Source organism: Octopus sinensis, linkage group LG29 (assembly GCF_006345805.1).
Source record: "Octopus sinensis linkage group LG29, ASM634580v1, whole genome shotgun sequence".
NCBI classification, from domain to species: Eukaryota; Metazoa; Mollusca; class Cephalopoda; order Octopoda; family Octopodidae; genus Octopus; species Octopus sinensis.
The window spans coordinates 9783077-9806156 of NC_043025.1; the positions used below are offsets into that span (position 1 = coordinate 9783077).

At 43.1% G+C, this 23080-nt stretch overlaps 1 protein-coding gene across 1 annotated transcript in view; it reads right to left on the reverse strand.

Annotated features, from left to right (window-relative positions):
- Window positions 1–18650, reverse strand: part of LOC115226207 (DNA replication licensing factor mcm4-A-like) — a 47472-nt gene extending 28822 nt beyond the window's left edge. The window contains 5 exon segments of the mRNA XM_029797226.2: window positions 5886–6049; window positions 7875–8063; window positions 9793–9825; window positions 11974–12094; window positions 18502–18650. Of these exon segments, the coding sequence (XP_029653086.1) occupies window positions 5886–6049; window positions 7875–8063; window positions 9793–9825; window positions 11974–12064 (477 nt within the window). The 5' untranslated portion in view covers window positions 12065–12094; window positions 18502–18650.
- Between the last annotated feature and the right edge of the window lie 4430 nt (window positions 18651–23080).

The window sequence follows — 23080 nt, forward strand, 5'->3', positions numbered from 1 at the left end:
CATTTAACGTCATAGGCGCAGGAGTGGCTGTGTGGTAAGTAGCTTGCTAACCAACCACATGGTTCCGGGTTCAGTCCCACTGCGTGGCATCTTGGGCAAGTGTCTTCTGCTATAGCCCCGGGCCGACCAATGCCTTGTGAGTGGATTTGGTAGACGGAAACTGAAAGAAGCCCGTCGTATATATGTATATATATATAGGCGCAGGAGTGGCTGTGTGGTAAGTAGCTTGCTTACCAACCACATGGTTCCAGGTTCAGTCCCACTGCGTGGCATCTTGGGCAAGTGTCTTCTGCTATAGCCCCGGGCCGACCAATGCCTTGTGAGTCGATTTGGTAGACAGAAACTGAAAGAAGCCTGTCGTATATATGTATATATATATATATGTGTGTGTGTGTTTGTGTGTCTGTGTTTGTCCCTCTAGCATTGCTTGACAACCGATGCTGATGTATTTACGTCCCCGTCACTTAGCGGTTCGGCAAAAGAGACCGATAGAATAAGTACTGGGCTTACAAAGAATAAGTCCCGGGGTCGAGTTGCTCGATTAAAGGCGGTGCTCCAGCATGGCCGCAGTCAAATGACTGAAGCAAGTAAAAGAGTAAGAGTCTGTTTTCCATGCTGGCATGGGTCGGATGGTTTGACTGGAAACTGGTAAGATGCACAAGGTTCCAATCTGATTTGGTAAGGTTTCAACAGCTGGATGCCCTTCCTAATGCCAACCACTCCAATGGTGTAGTGGATGCTTTTTACGTGTCAATGGCACAGGTGCCAGTTATGAAAGACCAGCAATGGCCATGACTACGATCTCCCTTGGTTTGACAAGTGCAATAAATTATTTCTACTTCTACAAAATAAAGAATATTTTAACAAGGCTTTGTACAATTCATCATCATCGTTTAACGTCCGTTCTCCATGCTAGCATGGGTTGGACGGTTCGACCGGGGATCTGGGAAGCCAGAAGGCTGCACCAAGCTCCAGTGTTATCTGGCAGTGGTTCTACGGCTGGATGCCCTTCCTAACGCCAACCACTCCGTGAGTGTAGTGGGTGCTTTTTACGTGCCACCTGCACAGGTGCCAGGCGAGGCTGGCAACGGCCACGGTCGGATTGGTGTATTTTATGTGCCACCGGCACGGAAGCCAGTCGAGGCGGCGCTGGCATCGGCCACTTAATATTTGGATCTTGACCTTTTGACCGACAGATTTTTAAAATAATTTTTTGTAAATAAACACTTTCAAACTTCATAAACTTCTAGAATGTGTCACATAAAACATCTTTTACTCTTGGCATTGTTGAGAAAATTCTGTATTTAGGAAGTTGTTTCTTGTTAATGTTGTCATATTTCGGTAATTTCAACCAATCAATGACATAATAAAATTACTGCCGTTGTTTGTCAACAACAACTATGGGCGGTGTATTTTTCGTTGTCACTGTTATTTATGACATCGTATGTGCGTTTGTACTGGTCAAAACAGGTCAACATACTGATTGGTCAAAACACTGTTTGTAAGACACGGCCTGCTGGAGCCCATCAGAAGGTATTTAAAGGACAAGGCGGCGAGCTGGCAGAAACGTTAGGATGCCAGGTAAAATGCTTAGCGGTATTTCATCTGCGTTACGTTGTGAGTTCAAATTCCGCCGAGGTCGACTTTGCCTTTCATCTTTTCGGGGTCGATAAATTAAGTACCAGTTACGCACTGGGGCCGATGTAATCAACTTAATACCTATGTCTGTCCTTGTTTGTCCCCTCTGTGTTTAGCCCCTTTAGTGTTTAAACTGGCCATATCCGGCCCAAATTCCAGTACTGTCTCAACAATGGTGCTACTCCGGAGCAGTGGAAAACTGCCAGTGTCATTCCTCTGTTCAAAAAGGGTGACCGCACATCACCTGTCAACTATCGCCCAGTCAGTCTCACTAGCTGTATTGCAAAACTGATGGAATCGTGTGTCAGAGAAAAACTCTGGAACTTCTGGAGCTCTCACAGTCTCATCCGACCCTCACAATATGGATTTGTCCCTAACTCCAGCTGCAGTGACCAGCTTGTCGAGTTCCTTGAGGACATTACTCAGATCACTGACAGTGGCTCATGGTGGATGTTGTCTACCTTGACTTTGCTAAGGCTTTCAACTCTGTGCCACACAAAAGGCTTATGGTGAAACTCTCTGCAATGGGTGTGGGGGATGACCTTTTTAACTGGTTGAAATCCTTCATCCTCAGCCGAAAGGAGGTAGTCACAGTTCTAGGACAGCACTCTACACCATATGAGATGTCATCGGGTGTACCACAGGGATCTGTCCTTGGTCCCCTCCTGTTTGTGGCATACATTAATGACATAGATGCCAATTTAAAGAATGCCACAGTATTGAAATATGCAGACGACATCAAGCTGTACCTTGAAATCAAGAGGACTGATCCTGATGTCTACAACTCTTTCCTGCAATCAGACCTAGACACAATGCAGCAATGGATCACAGACTGGCAACTGAAACTGGCTGTGGACAAGTGTACCACCATGCATTTTGGGAGAAAAAACCCTGCGTCCACATACTCCCTTCACAACACTGATATCAAGAAATCCTCTTGTGAGCGTGACCTAGGCATCACTGTCAGCAGTGATTTGCATTGGACAAAGCATATCTCTAAAATTGTCAAGAAGGCCGAGGGTGTCTTGGCATCACTCAGCAAGACTTTTGTTAGCCGTTCTCCAGCCATCTATTTAAAACTGTATACAGCTATGGTACGACCACACTTGGAATTCGCATCATCAGTTTGGAATCCCTATCTTGCTCAGAACATTGACCTCCTGGAATCTGTCCAGAGACGTGCAACCAAACGCATACCCTCCATCAGACACCTACCATATTCTGAGCGCCTTGTTTCCCTGGGCATGGATTCACTGAAGCTCCGGCGTCTGGCGACGGACTTGGTAAACACCCACAAGGTTATCAACCACCTCACCAACAACAACACTGAACACCTTTTTGATCTCCATGTGTCTAACACACGTGGACATGCCTACAAAGTCAGAAAACAGCACAGCTCCCATGACTTTCGGAAACATTTTTTCACGTTCAGGGTTGCTGAAGCGTGGAATAAACTGCCTGCGTCAGTTGTTGACTGCCATGACACTGCATCCTTTAAGGCCCTCATGCTTCCCGAAATCCGTCGAAACTACACCTGATTATATATACACTTTAGATGAGTTGTAGTGCACCTGAGCACTGTACACAATTATTATTATTATTATTATTATTATTATTATTATATTCTATATGTTTTATATTCAAACTGGTGATATCTAGCCTCTCACACCTACCCTACAATGTCATTCTAAAAATAAACAATCACATCACTGAAACCTCAAAAGCTATAAGATAATGCAGGATTAATTAAAAACAATTTGAGTAAAAAAATATTACATTTAACAGAGTAATCTGAACACTAAAGGGTTAAAGGACAAATTAATCATTTCACTACAGTTGTCAATTGTGGACATGTCTTCATCTAGTTTTACTACTACTACTACTACTACAACAACAGAAACCTGAATATTGCATAATGCATGAAAGTACTAGTTTTATCACAATAAATATAGGAGTATGATATTGTAACATTGTAATAATTGTAAATAATAAAATGTGAAAATCAAACTGGGTTGGAATATCATTGATTAATATGTTTCCCTATACACAATCATACAAACTCATATATATATATACAATAATAAAAGGGTAAAATTAATCAATTATTAATTAATAATTTTACCAGGTAGTGTTCAGTATGTAAAACGACCATTTACGGTATATTTAAAACATTACGTTATATAATTAGGGTTCAGTAAAAAAAATTTACTTTACCACACACCGAACTTTTAGAAATAGCAGCCAAAAAATTTAGCTATTTCCTCTACTATAAGTATACATTGTCTGGGAGACTTTTCTTATAGTAGAGGAAATAGCTAAATTTTTTGGCTGCTATTTCTAAAAGTTCGGTGTGTGGTAAAGTAAATTTTTTTAACTGAACCCTAATTATATAACGTAATATATATATATATATATATATCATCATCATCATCGTCGTTAAGCGTCCGTTTTCCATGCTAGCATAAGTAAATAAATGGAGTTGAACGCAGGTGTTATTCAAATTCTTTTACTTTCGACATATGTTTCGAAGACAACATTGGTTTTATTCCAAAGGAATAAACAGTGTAAAATAATGTATTCATCTCATCAGGGTCTGCCTTTAACATCACATCTACTAACGGTTTTTTTTTTAAATACTTAATAGCGTTCTGTTTATCATTTATGCAGTCATCAAAACTGTTATAATGTCTTGTTGAGATAGGTTCCCTTTTTTAAGATTACATTATTATACACAGTTTATTCCTTTAGCATAAAATCAATGTTGTCTTCGAAACATATGTCGAAAGTAAAAGAATTTGAATAGCATCTGCATTCAACTCCATTTATTGACTTATACTACACAAATTACTGCACATTAAACCGGAGTTTCTACCTTTGAATAGATCGCTACATCCGTGTTACTTGCGTGAATTTTACTACCCTGGTAACTGTTTATTGAATTTTCCATGTTAACGGTAAACAAAGGATAATTCATTCATCCATTTATATATATATATGTATATATATATATAATAGTTATCGCCATGCTAATATGGCATTCTTATAAAAATAAGAAAAAAGCTGTCCGCTTATTAGCTCCATGAGGCCATCGCCTTAAGTTAGCTATTTGATACACAAACTGTATCCATATAACCTTCGAACAAGGGAGGTCAGTCGCTCCACACTACTTGACCGGCAGCTACAGACGTGTTTCGGGGTATTGCCCCTTTTCAATGCAGCGTAGCCAGCCAGTAGGTGTCGCTTCTGACAATCTCTGTTCGATGGTTTTATTTACCTAGTTTCGGTGGAATACATCCACTTGTTTTCAATAATAGAAATATTAAAATGACCTCCCTTGTTCGAAGGTTATATGGATACAGTTTGTGTATCAAATAGCTAACTTAAGGCGATGGCCTCATGGAGCTAATAAGCGGACAGCTTTTTTCTTATTTTTATAAGAATGCCATATTAGCATGGCGATAACTATTATTTTCCGGGAACGCTGCCGCTGTTCTCTTTTAGAGAGACTTAGTTATTTTAATATTTCTATTATATATATATATATATATATATATTTATATATATCTATATATATATATGTGTGTGTGTGTGTGCATGTGTGTGGAGGCCCAATGACCCAGTGGTTAGGGCAGCTGACTCGCGGTCGTAGGATCGTGGTTTCAATTCCCAGACCGGGCGTTGTGAGTGTTTATTGAGCAAAAACACCTAAAAGCTCCACGAGGCTCCGACAGTGGGGTGGGGGGGGCGATCCCTGCTGTACTCTATTGCCACAGCTTTCTCTCACTCTTTCTTCTGTTGGCCTGCTTGCTTAGCCAGCGGGGTGGCGTCATTTGAAGACTAAAACAATGCGAAGCGCATTGTGACCAGCGATATGTAACAACATCTGATGGCCTGGTCGATCACATGATATATGTATATATATATATATATATATATATATATATATATCACAATTTAGGTTAGTTGAACTATGTTTGTCACATATTTCAACTGCTAAAGGCGAATACACTGCAGTTCTGCAGTTATTGTGAAGAAAAAATCTCTCATGGTAAAATGGTGTGAAAACACCCCGCTTGTTTAGTGTCGCCCTCTCTCGAGAATCTTAAACATTGATGTTTCGAGTTTATTGACTCTTGTTGATGAGATGTACCTAAAAGAGGCAACTCAGAATGAACTAAATAATGTGTGTGTGTGTATACAGGGAGCAACTAGGCAAGTTCTAATGGTAAATACAAAAGCCAACTGACCACAGCATCAGAACCACCAATGTCCACTTGCTTCATTCTGCGGTCACTTCGAATGTCTGACCGATGACGTATTGGGGTACTTCCAAGTCCAGGCGTCTTAGGGGTGGCTGGGGTACCATAGTTCAGGGGAGAGCTCAAGTCCAGTTCACTAGTATTTAAGCCGCCTAGAAAAATTAAATAAACATATATATATTTCTTTACTACCCACAAGGGGCTAAACACAGAGGGGAAAAACAAGGACAGACAAAGGGATTAAGTCGATTACATCGACCCCAGTGCGTAACTGGTACTTAATTTATCGACCCCGAAAGGATGAAAGGCTAAGTCGACCTCGGCAGAATTTGAACTCAGAACGTAACGGCAGATGAAATACGGCTACGCATTTCGCCCGGCGTGCTAACGTTTCTGCCAGCTCACCGCCTTTTAAATAAACATATATACGGATAAGTACACACACACTTTATGCATTTATAAACATATACACACACACACATGGCAATCACATTATACATACACTGAAGCAATGAAAATTATAAATGTACCCCAAGCAATCACATATACGTAGACAACCAAATATACACACCTTATCAAATTATATTCACCTCAGTAAGCACATTATATATACACAATCAATTCATATACATACAGCCAATCAATCTAAGATATATACACATCTAGGCAGCTAAAATATATACATCTGTTCATGTTATACACACATGTAAGCGACCAAAATATATACACCCAATCAATTCATATATATAAACTAATTCAAGCTATAAACACATCTAGGCAACCAATATATATACACCCAATCCAAGTTATACATGCATCTAGGCAATCACATATATATATATATATATATATATATATATATATATATATAGGCGCAGGAGTGGCTGTCTGGTAAGTAGCTTGCTAACCAACCACATGGTTCCGGGTTCAGTCCCACAGCGTGGCACCTTGGGCAAGTGATTTCTACTATAGCCTTGGGCCGATCAAAGCCTTGTGAGTGGATTTGGTAGACGGAAACTGAAAGAAGCCCGTCGTATATATGTGTATATATATATATAGATATGTGTGCGTGTGTGTTTGTGTGTCTGTGTTTGTCCCCCTAGCATTGCTTGACAACCGATGCTGGTGTGTTTATGTCCCCGTTACTTAGCGGTTCGGCAAAAGAGACCGATAGAATAAGTACTGGGCTTACAAAGAATAAGTCCCAGGGTCGAGTTGCTCGACTAAAGGCGGTGCTCCAGCATGGCCACAGTCAAATGACTGAAACAAGTAAAAGAGTATACATACATGCATCCAAGCAACCACATTATACACTCACACAAACATGGAATCATGAAATACACCCATCCAATCATATTATACATACATACTCGGATATGACAATATAGACATATTTTGTAAAAAACAGAAAAAAAAAAAGCTTTCGTTTTTGGATGTGGTTTGCAAGATTCTTTATGTGAGTTTGTGTGTTGAAGCATATTCTGTTGTGTCTGGGGAGAGTCATTTTCTTTTTGTGCCTTATAATTTAACACATCATCATCATCATCATTTAGCGTCCGTTCTCCATGCTAGCATGGGTTGGACGTTTCAACCGGGGTCTGTGAAGCCGGAAGGCTTCATCAGGCCCAGTCAGATCTGGCAGTGTTTCTACGGCTGGATGCCCTTCCTAACGCCAACCACTCCGTGAGTGTAGTGGGTGCTTTTTACGTACCACCCACACAGGTGCCAGACGGAGCTGGCAAACGGCCACGAACGGATGGTGCTTTTACGTGCCACCGGCACGGGGGCCAGGCGAGGCTGGCAACGGACACGAGCGGATGATGCTTTTACGTTAGGAAAATAAAAATAAGAAATAAGTGGAAATTTTACTAGTGAGTGCGTTACAATATAAGGCACAAAACGAAAATGACCCTTCCCCGACACAAAGAACAAAAACAAAAAGCTTTTGTGGTGAAACCCCAAACCATTTCCATTTACCTGTTCGAATATTGGCAGGACTTGATGTGAAAGATATATCGGGTTCACCGCCAGCATTTCCAGCAGCCGGATGTGGTGAAGAAGACGAAGGAAGGGGAATCAGGTCCTCAGCAGGGGATGCATCCAGACGACGTCTCCGAACGGAACGTGGGGTTTCATCATCCGGCTTCCGCTTCTGCCCGCTTTTGGCTAGAAAAATAAAAGGAAAAAATACTTTAAAATTTTTTTATAATTTTAACAATTCAGCATTTAAACTAGCCATATCTGGCCCCTATTTTCAAGCTGGCCCTATCTGACCTCTCATACCTTTATGTGTGTGTGTCTATGTGCCCCAATACAGCCATGGGGGGCAGCTGGCAGAATCGTTAGCACACCGGGCGAAATGCTTGGCAGCATTTCGTCTGCCACTACGTTGAGTTCAAATTCCGCCGAGGTCGACTTTGCCTTTCGTCCTTTCGGGGTCGATAAAATAAGTACCAGTTACGCACTGGGGTTGATGTAATCGACTTAATCCGTTTGTCTGTCCTTGTTTGTCCTCTCTGTGTTTAGCCCCTTGTGGGTAGTAAAGAAATAGGTATTTCGTCTGCCGTTACGTTCTCAGTTCAAATTCCGCCGAGGTCGACTTTGCCTTTCATCCTTTCAGGGTCGATAAAATAAGTACCAGTTACGCACTGGGGTCGATATAATCGACTTAATCCATTTGTCCTTGTTTATCACCTCTGTGAGTAGCCCCTTGTGGGTAGTAAAGAAATAAATACAGCCAGGGTCCAATGACACACACACATATATACATAGAGAAAAAAAGAGATAATAGTGCAAATAAAGAAAGGAAACAGTTTGAGATCATCATTATTGTTTAACGTCCGCTTTCCATGCTGGCATGGGTTGGAAGATTTTGACTGAGGGCTGGCGAACCAGATGGCTGCACCAGGCTCCAATCTTGATCTGGCAGAGTTTCTACAGCTGGATGCCCTTCCTAATGCCAACCACTCCGAGAGTGTAGTGGGTGCTTTTTACGTGCCACGGCATGTGGGGGGGGGGGGGGCAGTCAGGCGGTACTGGCAATGACCTCGCTCAAATCTTTTTACACATGCCACCAGCACAGGTGCCAGTGAAGCGACGCTGGTAACGATCACGCTTGAATGGTGCCCTTTTACGTGCCACGGCACAGGGGGGCGGGGCCAGTCAGGCGGTACTGGCAATGACCTCGCATTTGTAGAAACTCTGCCAGATCAAGACTGGAGCCTGGTGCAGCCTCCTGGCTTCCCAGACCCCAGTCGAACCGTCCAACACATGCTAGCATGGAAAACAGACACTAAACAATGATGATGACGAACTGATGCTAATTAATAACCATCACCACCACCACCACTCACATCCATGATCTACATCGGTGGTTTTCAACCAGGGTTCCGCAAGAAGTTACAAAACTGCAAAAATCGACAGTAATTTTTAATTCTCTTGTGCAGATATGTGTGCATAAGACTATTAAATTATTGCACAGGGGTTCCTCGAGCCAGTGGAATGTTTCCTTGGGGTTCCGCTCCAGCAAAAAGTTTGAAAAGCACTGATGTATGTATGTATGCATGTCAGTGGTTTCCAACGAGGGTTCCGCGGAACCTTAGAGTTCCGCCAGTACAGTCCAGGGGTTCCGCAAGAAGTTACAAACTGCAAAAATCGGCAGTAATTTTTAAGTCTCCTGTGCAGATATGTGTGCATAAGACTATTAAATTATTGCACAGGGGTTCCTCGAGCCAGTGGAATGTTTCCTTGGGGTTCCGCTCCAGCAAAAAGGTTGAAAAGCACCGATCTACGTGGTTGTGTGACCAGCTAGAAATAGCAGCCAAATACCCCTGAAATCAAAAGCTAAACCGGTCCTCATTGACCCTCAGAAAAGCATGAAGATTGCAATACTCACGTGTGGCAACATTGTGGTTGGGCGACCTTGAAGCTGAAAAATTTTAGAAAAAATGGAATTCAAATATAAATAACAAGAATAAGATTATTTTAAGAATATCTAAATTTATCAAATGGATATGATATACTGTGTGCAGGTGTGGTCGTTTGCTTCCCAACGATATGGGTTGGAGTTCAATCCTACCGTGTGGCACCATGACCCTTTAGTGCTGGTGGCACCCCGTGCTGGTGGCACATAAAAGCACCATCCGTTCGTGGCCGTTTGCCAGCTCCGTCTGGCACCTGTGCGGGTGGCACGTAAAAAGCACCCACTACACTTGTTTTTAAAACGATATTGTAGGGTTGGTGTGAGAGACCAGATATGGCCAATTTGAACATAAAACAGGTAGAATATTCTTAGCTGGATATGTATGGCCAGTTTAAATGCTAAAGGGTTAAGGTTTTGAATGCACAAAGCCTATAATGGATCTGGCAGATGGGTATAAACTCATTGAAACAGGTTGCCGGTTCATCACAAGTTTACGCATTTTTACCAGCTGAGTGGACTGGAGCAATGTGAAATAAAGTGTCTTGCTCAAGAACACAACACGTCACCCATTCAAGGAATTGAAACCACAATCTTGCAATCATGAGACAAATACCCTCACAACTAAGACATGCCTCCACAAAAGGCAAAGTTACCTTCTGAAGTCATACTCAAAGATCGGTCAGTCTGAAGTCATACTCAAGGATCAGTTATAATCTGAAGTCATACTCAAAGATCAGTCAGTCTGAAGTCATACTCAAGGATCAGTCATAGTCTGAAGTCATACTCAAAGATCAGTCATAGTCTGAAGTCATACTCAAAGACTGGTCAGTCTGAAGTCATACTCAAGGATCAGCTATAATCTGAAGTCATACTCAAGGATCAGTCATAGTCTGAAGTCATACTCAAGGATCAGTCATAGTCTGAAGTCATACTCAAGGATCAGTCATAGCCTGAAGTCATACTCAAGGATTGGTCTCCCAGTTTCCCTGCCGTATTTCCCACCTGGACAGAACAGCAGTCCATCATAGGGCTACTCACTGTTGCCAACTGAGTGAAGTGGGGCAATGTGAAATGAAGTGTCTTGCTCAAGAACACAACACGTCGTCCGGTCCAGGAATCGAAACCACAATCTTACAATCATGAGCCTAACATCCTAACCACGCACCTCCACATGCTATACTCTTTTACTTGTTTCAGTCATTTGACTGCGGCCATGCGGGAGCACCGCCTTTAGTCGAGCAAATCGACCCCGGGACTTATTCTTTGTAAGCTCAGTACTTATTCTATCGGTCTCTTTGGCTGAACTGCTAAGTGACGGGGACGTAAACACACCAGCATCGGTTGTCAAGCAATGCAAGGGGGGACAATCACACACACACAAACACACACATACATATATATATGACAGGCTTCTTTCAGTTTCCGTCTACCAAATCCACTCACAAGGCATTGGTCGGCCTTGTAAAGAGTTCAGGCCACTTGAGGTCAAGGGAGATTTTGAACCGAGCGGTCGTCGGCATCTTCACCATCTCGTCCAGCAGCTTATTCCACGGATCTGCAACCTGGACAGAGAAAGCCCCTCTCCTTCGATTGAGATGAAATCATCGCAGATAGAGCTTTTCGGAATGACCCCGCAGCCAACGCTCTGGAGCAGGAGTGAAGAACAGCTCTTTCGAGAGGTTACACTTTCCGCTTATGATGTGAGCAAGAATGAGATCACCACGGCGTCGTCTGGCTCAAAAAGCAAAACGGGAAGGCCATGTAGGGGGACATGGAGTTAAGTACAGGGAGGGTGTTCATGTAAAGAGTTCAGGCCACTTGAGGTCAAAGGAGACTTTGAACCGAGCGGTCGTCGGCATCTTCACCATCTCGTCCGGCAGCTTATTCCATGGATCCGCAACCCGGACGGAGAAAGCCCCTCTCCTTCGATTGAGATAAAATCATCGCAGATAGAGCTTTTCAGAGTGTCCCCCGCAGCCGACGCTCTGGAGCAGGAGTGAAGAACAGCTCTTCACTCCTGCTCCAGAGCGTCGGCTGCGGGGTTTAATACACTTGCCGCACCGAGGGATTGAACTCGGAACCATGCGGTTGAGAAACTTCTCAAAAACACACCCACACCTAGAGCTACATCAGAAAAATATAACAGTTACTCACGAGTTGCCATCCCCTCCTCAGGGCTGTTAGGTTCCTGGCTTCGACCCCTCCTGCTCCGTTGCGATCCAGGGGTACTGGTAGGTGAAGACATAATTTATCTTTATCGGCTTGACAGGAGAATCTAGAAATATAGAGAGGGGCGAAATGCAACATCAAAGAAATAGTCATATACGTGTGTATGAGGGTTAGGGTGTATTAACAAGGAAAGGGCCGTAAGTGGACCCTTGTAAAAATAAAATTTCTGTGAAAGCAGATACGATAATCCCTCGACTAATAGGCGCAGGAGTGGCTGTGTGGTAAGTAGCTTGCTAACCAACCACATGGTTCCGGGTTCAGTCTCACTGCGTGGCATCTTGGGCAAGTGTCTTCTGCTATAGCCCCAGGCCGACCAAAGCCTTATGAGTGGATTTGGTAGACGGAAACTGAAAGAAGCCCGTCGTATATATGTAGGAGTGGCTGTGTGGTAAGTAGCTTGCTAACCAACCACATGGTTCCGGGTTCAGTCTCACTGCGTGGCATCTTGGGCAAGTGTCTTCTGCTATAGCCCCAGGCCGACCAAAGCCTTATGAGTGGATTTGGTAGACGGAAACTGAAAGAAGCCCGTCGTATATATGTAGGAGTGGCTGTGTGGTAAGTAGCTTGCTAACCAACCACATGGTTCCGGGTTCAGTCTCACTGCGTGGCATCTTGGGCAAGTGTCTTCTGCTATAGCCCCAGGCCGACCAATGCCTTGTGAGTGGATTTGGTAGACAGAAACTGAAAGAAGCCCGTCGTATATTTGTATATATATATGTGTGTGTGCCTGTGTTTGTTCCCCTAGCATTGCTTGACAACCAATGCTGGTGTGTTTACGTCCCCGTCACTTAGCAGTTCGGCAAAAGAGACCGATAGAATAAGTACAGGGCCTACAAAGAATAAGTGCCGGGGTCGATTTGCTTGACTAAAGGCGGTGCTCCAGCATGGCCGCAGTCAAATGACTGAAACAAGTAAAAGAGACTATCGCGACTATTATGTTCCAAACCGCGAAATAGAAACAGTACTGTACTCTTTACTCTGTTACTTGTTTCAGTCATTTGAATGCGGCCATGCTGGAGCACCCGCCTTTAGTCGAGTAAACCGACCCAGGACTTATTCTTTGTAAACCTAGTATTTATTCTATCGGTCTTTTTTGCCGAACCGCTAAGTTACGGGGACGTAAACACACCAGCATATACACACACATACATATACACAACGGGCTTCTTTCAGTTTCCGTCTACCAAATCCACTCACAAGGCTTTGGTCGGCCCAAAGACTCAGTGAATGCCGCTCAGCGGGACTGAACATAAACCCGCATGGCTGGGATGCCAGCTTCTTAACCACACAACCCTTATTACAAGACATGAGGCTCCCTTCCCGTTCATAAATTCAAATTTCCAAAGAGCTAAAAGCCACCTCTTTCTTCTCTAACAAATTATTTACTAGTAAGAGTTGTCTCCCCCTAGCATCTTCCACCCAGTTTACGGTTGTTTATTCTACAATAAAAGAACAGCATTCTGCTAATCCATTCTTCTTTCGTATGTACGTTCTTCTTTATAGCCAGCATTGTGGAAAAGTGTCTGTATACCAACTGGCCATATAGTCTAATAATGGGCATGCCTGCACTTTCGTACCCCACCGATTTCGTTTCATCATAGCAAAGATTTGGGTGTTTTTCAATGAAATTTCCTACAAATACATTTCAGATGGCGTAGATTTGGATTATTAAACTCTTTACTCTTTTGCTTATTTCAGTCATGTGACTGTGGCCATGCTGGAGCACCGCCTTTTAGTCGAGAAAATCTACCCCCAGGACTTATTCTTTGTAAGCCTAGTACTTATTCTATCGGTCTCTTTTGCCGAACCGCCTAACTAACGGGGACATAAACCCAGCATCGGTTGTCAAGCAATGTTGGGGGGGGGGACAAACATACACATACTCTTTTACTTGTTTCAGTCATTTGACTGCGGCCATGCTGGAGCACCGCCTTTAGTCGAGCAATACTCTTTCACTTGTTTCAGTCATTTGACTGCGACCATGCTGGAGCACCGCCTTTAGTCGAGCAAATCGACCCCAAGACTTATTCTTTGTAAGCCTAGTACTTATTCTATCGGTCTTTTTTTGCCGAACCGCTAAGTTACGGGAACATAAACACACCAGCATCGGTTGTCAAGCGAATGTTCGGGGAGACAAACACAACAGACAAATATATACATATATATATATATGTATACATATATATACGACGGGTTTCTTTCAGTTTCCGTCTAACAAATCCACTCACAAGGCTTTGGTCGGCCCGAGGCTATAGTAGAAGACACTTGCCCCAAGATGCCACACAGTGGGACTGAACCCGGAACCATGTGGTTGGTTAGCAAGCTACTTACCACACAGCCACTCCTGTGCCTATTTATATATATATATGATGGGCTTCTTTCAGTTTCCCCTCTACCAAATCCACTCACAAGGCTTTGGTCGGCCTGAGGCTATAGTAGAAGACACTTGCCCAAGGTGCCACGCAGTGGGACTGAACCCGGAACCATGTGGTTGGTTAGCAAGCTACTTACCACACAGCCACTCCTACGCCTATGGGAATCATATTAAACACAAAAAAAGGCTGATTCTGACACATATAAAATACAAGAATAACGTCATGGTTTTTTAATAGGTACACGTTTATTAAAATTTTACAATTACTTCGAAGGTTTAGCCTGCAGCTAGCAAAATTTTTTTTCCCACGGGAGTTCCGTAACCCAGTAATTAACTCTTTTGCATACAGCCAATCAGAGCTCGCCTTGATCTTGCTGTCAACTTAAATACACTCGACGAAGAAAACTCAAGACGAACAACGATGTTCTAAGTCGACCGATCGCCAAGTTATGCCTGGAGTGGCTGTGTGGTAAGTAGCTTGCTTCCCAACCACATGGTTCTGGGTTCAGTCCCACTGCGTGGCACCTTGGGCAAGTGTCTTCTGCTATAGCCCCGGGCCGACCAATGCGTTGTGAGTGGATTTGGTAGACGGAAACTGAAAGAAGCCTGTCGTATATATGTATATGTATATGTATGTGTTGTGTGTGTGTGTATATATATATATATATATATATAATATATATATATATATATATATATATATATATATATATATATTTATAGGCGCAGGAGTGGCTGTGTGGTAAGTAGCTTGATCACCAACCACATGGTTCCGGGTTCAGTCCCACTGCGTGGCACCTTGGGCAAGCCTTGTGAGTGGATTTGGTAGACGGAAACTGAAAGAAGCCCGTCGCATATATGTATACATATATGTGTGTATGTTTGTGTGTCTGTGCTTGCCCCCCCCCCCAACATCGCTTGACAACCGATGGTGTGTTTATGTCCCCGTAACTTAGCGGTTCGGCAAAAGAGACTGATAGAATAAGTCCCGGGGTCGATTTGCTCGACTAAAGGCGGTGCTCCAGCATGGCCGCAGTCAAATGACTGTTGCATCTATACCTGTTATCGGATTTTGTTTGGGACCCATATGGTAAAGAAGTGGATGGGACAAACGCGGATAGAGGGTGATGTGGTAGGAACATTCTCTCCTTAGTGTTTTAGAAAGTAAACAACAACACGAATAACTACGCAGAGGCAGCCATGGTTGGAACAAAAATAAAGCATTCTTAAAAGAGAAAAAAATAATAAAATTTAATGTCCAGGTATGAACGGACAGGAAACAAAAAAAAAGTGCCCACCGCAGGAATGGCTGTGTGGTAAGTAGCTTGTTTACCAACCACATGGTTCCAGGTTCAGTTCCACTGCGTGGCATCTTGGGCAAGTGTCTTCTACTATAGCCTCGAGCCGACCAAAGCCTTGTGAGTGGATTTGGTAGACGGAAACTGAAAAGAAGCCCGTCGTATATATATATATATATATATATGCGCGTGTGTGTTTGTCCCCCTAGCATTGCTTGACAACCGATGTTGGTGTGTTTACGTCCCCGTTACTTAGCGGTTCGGCAAAATTGACCGATAGAATAAGTACTGGGCTTACAAAAGAATAAGTCCCGGGGTTGATTTGCTCGACTAAAAGGCGGTGCTCCAGCATGGCCGCAGTCAAATGACTGAAACGAGTAAAAGAAAGAAAAAAGAACTGACTTAGGTAACAATAACGATGATCTAGCAGAAATTGGCTAAACGAAGAAGGATAAGATAACTCTGGGTACTACTAGCGAATAGTGGTCCCGGTGCGCGCACTCGCGTTAGCTAGTCGTGAATAGTCGATCCTTACTTTGTGTTTTATTTACATTACTCTTTTACTTGTTTCAGTCATTTGACTGTGGCCACGCTGGAGAACCGCCTTTTTAGTCGAGCAAATCGACCTCGGGACTTATTCTTTTTGTAAGCCCAGTACTTATTCTATCGGTCTCTTTTTGCCGAACCGCTAAGTAACGGGGACATAAATACACCAGCATCGGTTGTCAAGCAATGCTAGGACAAACACAGACATACACGCGCACACACATATATATATATATACATATATACGACGGGCTTCTTTCAGTTTCCGTCTACCAAATCCACTCACAAGGCTTTGGTCGGCCCGGGGCTATAGTAGAAAACACTTGCCCAAGGTGCCACGCAGTGGGACTGAACCCAGAACCATGTGGTTGGTAAACAAGCTACTTACCATGCCTTATTTACTTCATGTAAAAAAAATTATTTTGTGTTTTATTTTCTTTGCTAGGTAATAGTTGTAGGATCGACTAGTCACGACTAACTAGCGCGGATGCGAGTGGTCCCTTTGTTTCGTTCTCTTTCAGGTACTGACCTGAGAGGAGTTTGGCTGCTATTTCTACTAGTCTTTCAGAAAGGGTAGATTCCAATTTAATCAATACTGCTACCTTTTTTTCTTTCTCTCTCCGGTTAATAAGCTAACTTAAGACGAGATTCGGCTGTTATTTCTGCAAGGTTTAAATACCATGTAGGGGAACCTATTTCTTTATTACCCACAAGAGGCCAAACAAGGACAGACATAGGTATTAAGTCGATTACATCGACCCCAGTGCGTAACTGGTACTTAATTTATCGACCCCGAAAGGATGAAAGGCAAAGTCGACCTCGGCGGAATTTGAACTCAGAACGTAACGACAGACGAAATACGGCTACGCATTTCGCCCAGCCTGCTAACAATTCTGCCAGCTCGCCGTGGGGAACCGTTGCATAGACGTAAGCTTCAGTTTGATAGAATTGTCGAAGTCACTGAAATCTAAATTATTTGACCAGCATTTATTTTAGCCTCCGAAGAATAAACGGACGGAAAGCAAAAACTACCCAGAACATGTCTTAGACAATGGCGGCATTTTGCCTAAACATCATCTGCGATAATATAGCAGAAATTATCCAACAAATCTTATGGTGATTTTGGTTTTTTTTTTTTTCAGATAGTAGAGTAAAAATTATGAGTTGGATGCTATTTCTACAAGGAGTAGCGATCGGGTAGAGGTAACCTTGCATAGACATAAGACTAGAAGTTTAATCCGGGGGACATTGACTGGGTCCTTGGATCCATTTTACTGCCTACAAGGGGCTAAACATTAGAGGGAACAAACAAGGACAAAGGGATTAAGTCGATTACATCGACCCCAGTTGGAAACTGGTACTTTATTTATCGAGTACCAGTTTCCGTCTGGTGTCGATGTAATCGACTTAATTCCTTTGTCTGTCCTTGTTTGTCCCCCTCTATGTTTAGCCCCTTGTAGGCAGTAAAGAAATATATTTGACTAGTTTTGGAAACTGGTACTTTATTTATCGGGTACCAGATTCCGTCTGGGGTCGATGTAATCGACTTAATCCCTTTGTCTGTCCTTGTTTGTCCCCTCTAATGTTTAGCCCCTTGTAGGCAGTAAAGAAATATATTTGACTAGTTACGATTTTAGCATCCCGTGGACGAACGGGCGACAGTGCCGACTTAAGGCAAAGGGACAACGAGCAACTGCCCAGGGACTTAGTTCTGTGACCTGTTGTCAATAAATAAATAAATAAATACAGCCGAGTGCATTGTTTCACAGGAGGCCTGTAATGCTACTGACACGGTCCCGATAGATGGAACACAAAAACTACTAAGGGCACAACAACAGCAACCAATAATCTAGGCACAAATTATCCAACAAGTCCTTCTTTTGTTTTCCCAAATGAAGTGTGACTCAAGACATTTGGTTGCTATTTCTACCAGGTCTAACGATCTTGAAAGGCAACCCAACCTAACGTAAGCACACAGCTAGGGTCTTTGTGTCTATCTCATTGCCCGACCAATTTTTAATTTTAGTATCCCGGGGATGAATGGATAAGGAGACAAAAACTAATAGCCCAGAGTAGGGGTCTAAACAACATAAGCAACGATAATAAATGCTGGTAAATCACAACAGAAATAGTTATAACCATATCAGAGTTTAGAGACGATAAAAAAATACATGAACAATTCATATTATGAAAGACAGACATCGTCAACACAGATTTTTAAGATAAATGGCTTACATTATTTAGTCAGATACAAGAATAGGATCCAAATGAAGTAATTAGACGACCGATAATTCGTTGAAAATCCGAAGAAACTTAAATGCTGGCTGCAACAAACTATATAAACCGCGCGAAAATTCAGACACCACGTGACCGAGGAAACCGCGCGAAAACTTGCACATCGGATGTCGTCACAGTCTCCCCCTTCCTTTGTCTCTCTCACACACTCTCGCCCTTTACCTCTTTTACTCACTCTCTTTATCTTTCAATCTTCTCTTTGTTTCCCCTTTGTTTACCTTCATTCTGTCTTCCCTCTTTCCTCTCACTTTCTCCTTCCTTCTTTCTTTCACACTTTTCTTCCATTCTCTCTCTCTCTCTCTCTCTCTCAACGTCTTAGTGTTCAGTTTATACAAAAAGAAGGAAGGAAATTAGGTAGGGAAAAAGGATAAAGGAAATAACGAAAAACGAAACGATATCAAAATATTTTTTCTATAAGTTATAAAGTAAGGGCATACATCCGCATATGTGCCCCACAACTTTGTTGCCTCATAACTTCCAGGAAAATGGATACTTTTGTATAAAATTTTCTACAAATATGCTTCAGATGGTGTAGATTCCATTCATATATGAATTTACTGTGGAAAAAAATTGGATCTTTTCAGTTTGAACGGCAGTTTTTTTAAATAATTTCCACGTAACTAAACACTTTTAAACTTCGTATTCTGGTAGAATGTGTTTATAAAACATCTTTTTCTCTTGGCTTTATTGAGAAAATTCTATAGTTTGTAAGATATTTGTTGTTTTTCTTCAATTTCTGCAATTACAACCAATCAATGACGTCTATTGAGGTAAAAAAAACAACAACATTCTGTGTCGTATGAATATGTCCCTTCTCCCCACCCATTCATGAGACAAAACTTCCTTCTCTCACCTTCCTCTTCAAATGATATTTGAAGAAGTTGCTGAGAGATTCACCAGAGAGGAAAGGGTGTGTCTCTAGACCTTTCAAACAGGTCCACCATACACATTTTTTTGCCATAGCCACAAGTATGATGAAAATGGCTCTTTCTTCCCATTTCAAGGAAGGAGGCGCGACAATATTCACAATAGACTAGGTTGATAAACTGACTTGTCCCACACGTGATAGCATTTGTTCGACATAGGCCCACAGGTTGGAAATGGTTGGACACTGTATGAGTGCATGCAGAACAGTTTTGTCGCCCTCACTGCATCTCGGGCAGGTTGGCCCTGCGTTTCTCAAGCCATGCCTGTGAAGCTAACCCCGAACAGGTAGCGCTTCTCGATAGCACTGCCAGGCCAGGGATCTCTGGAAGTTGTCCATAGGTCCTGGCCCAAAAGTCGTCTTGAACAGGCAGGTCAGGTATTCCTCGTCGATGCCCAGATTCGCCCCCAAGATCGTTGTCGTACCTCCCTTCCACTAACCCCCTATAGAAATGCTTTGCTTGTGTTGCAGTCACTCAAGGTTGACCCAGGACGGCACAGTTGCTCGAGAGTAACGCGACACTCGCGGTGCCATTTGCCCTTCCTCGGCTTCTTTTTGATCCACATGCAGTTCGGTCATGGAGATGAGGTGCTGGAATGCACGCGTCACAAACGGTGACCACACCTGTTCACCGTCATCTACGTAGAGCCGGAGATGTCGCAGTCTCAGCATCGGCTGCGCATCTATTTCTTTACTACCCACAAGGGGCAAAACATGGACAGACAAACGGATTAAGTCGCTTACATCAACCCCAGTGCGTTATGCATTTCGCCCGGCGTGCTAAACGGTATTTCGTACGCCGCTGCGTTCTGAGTTCAAATTACTCCGAGGTCGACTTTGCCTTTCATCCTTTCGGGGGCGATAGATTAAGCACCAGTTACACACTGGGGTCGATGTAATCAACTTAATCCATTTGTCTGTCCTTGTTTGTCCTCTCTGTGTTTAGCCCCTTGTGGGTAGTAAAGAAATAGGTATTTCGTCTGCCGCTGCATTCTGAGTTCAAATTCCACCGAGGTTGACTTTGCCTTTCATCCTTTCGGGGGCGATAGATTAAGCACCAGTTACGCACTGGGGTTGATGTAATCGACTTAATCCGCTTGTCTGTCCTTGTTTGTCCCCTCTGTGGGTAGTAAAGAAATAGATGCGCAGCCACGTGCTGACAACTTCCATCTGATGCGCTACATCATAGACAGAGTAGTTAAGGAACCTAGTATGGGTGGCACCCTGATCAATTTGGATAAATTCAAAGCTTTCGATAGGGTTGACCATCGATACACGTGGCTGCACATCATCAACCACAGCATGCTCAGCCCTCCTTTCAGTGGGTGTTGTCAGCAAACGGATCGCCTGACCATCAGAACACTTCCTTTCCACAAGAAGCAGAAGAGGATGCATTCCAGTTTGGTGATGGTAGGGTCGGGACAAGGCATGAGGGTCAGGTGGTAGTAGATGACTGTAACACAAGCAAAGCATTTCTATAGGGGATTAGTGGAGGGGAGGTACGACGACGATCTTGGGGGCGAATCTGGGCATCGACGAGGAATACCTGACCTGCCTGTTCAAGACGACTTTTGGGCCAGGACCTGTGGACAACTTCCAGAGATCCCTGGCCTGGCAGTTCTATTGAGAAGCGCTACCTGATTGGTTGAAATTGAAGAAAAAAAACAACCACCTCTGCCCAACCTTTTAGGGACAGCTTCTTCTCGGCCCATTGCCGGGCAAGAGTGGCCACCCTACTCATTATCTCATTCCAGTTGTTCTCTGTTTGGAGGTCCAGACCAAACCAAACCCTGAGCAACTTGACCAGACCGTCGGTCCAGCATCCATGATGGAGGCATTGGTGGACGGCATGGGCTTGCTTCACCAGGTGCCAAGCCGCAAGCCCATTGACTTTTCCCGGTTGATTTTCACTCCTGTTACCACTTCATTGTTTTTCATTGTCTCGCCGACCAGCTTGAGATGCTTCTGGCTAGACACTATGACGGTGATGTCATCAGTGTATGTGGACACGCTTGTCCCGCATCCCAAATCTTGCAAGATGCCCCTCAGCGTTGCCAGCTTCTACAGTAGTGGCTCAAGAGTCAATACATACAGAAGAGACAAGAGGGGCTATCCCTGATGGACCAAACGTGTAATGTTGAAAGGTCTCGATAGATACCCATTCACACGAATTACTGAACAGATGCCTCTGTACAAGGCAACTATCCGGCCGCTATGAGGACAGCACCCAAGTATCGATGGCCAACCCTATCAAAAGCTTTGAATTTATCCAAATTGATCAGGGCCCCACCCATGCCAGATTCCTTAACTATGCTGTCTATGATGTAGCGCATCAGATGGAGGTTGTCATGGATGCTCCAGCTCAGTATGTCACACGTTTGTGCCTTATCAACTAGTTTCTTGATGACAAGTGCCAACCTCTTGGCTAGCACCATGGCCAAAATTTTCAAGTCTACATTGAGCAAAGTGATGGCCTAAAATCAAACCATGAAACCTTTCAGAATTTTTTTAAATTTTGCCCACAAAGGGGCGAAATTTTGTGTGGATGTTAATGAAGGTTTGGATTGGGTGTTGTTGTACACCTTTTAGATATAAAATGTTTGACAATAAACAATTTTAAACGTAGAAAACGACCAACTTACTTGAAGCCCATTTGACTAGCGCCCATCCGTCCGTCCAGACAGGTAGATAGATAGATAGGTAGATAGGTAGATAGATAGGTAGGTAGATAGGTAGATGGATAGATAGGTAGATAGATAGATAGGCATTTTTTTCTCCTTGTTTTTTCTGTGTATCTTTCTGTTGAAGAGCGTAGGCTCGAAACGTAAAAGATTTTTTCTATTCCTGAGCGCCATACTAATACATTTGTTTGTTTGTACTCCACCTGCCTTCGTCCTTTGCTTATTTTCGTAAACTTTCCCTTTAGATAGATAGATAGCTATATAGACAGATAGGTAGAAAGAGAGATAGGTAGGTAGGTAGGTAAATAAAATGAGAAATAAGGAGAAATATGCGATTATGTTCTAGTTCTTATGTGCCTTTCACCATTAGGGTTGTCTGGAACCAAGCAGTAGGGGTTCCAAGTGCATTTTGATGCTAGTCCACAACAGATCATCAGGGAACACTTGATTACATTAAATTACAGATAACTCTTTCAAGATATATATATAGGTGCTGGAGTGGCTGTGTGGTAAGTAGCTTGCTTACCAACCACATGGTTCCGGGTTCAGTCTTGGGCAAGTGTCTTCTGCTATAGCCTCGGGGCGACCAAAGCCTTGTGAGTGGATTTGGTAGACGGAAACTGAAAGAAGCCCGTCGTATATATATATATATATATATATATTATATATATATATATATATATATATATATATATATATGTATATATATGTGTGTGTGTGTGTGTATGTTTGTGTGTCTGTGTTTGTCCCCCTAGCATTGCTTGACAACCGATGCTGGTGTGTTTATGTCCCCGTTACTTAGGGGTTTGGCAAAAGAGACTGACAGAATAAGTACTGGGCTTACAAAAGAATAAGTCCCGGGGTCGAGTTGCTCGATCAAAGGCGGTGCTCCAGCATGGCCGCAGTTAAATGA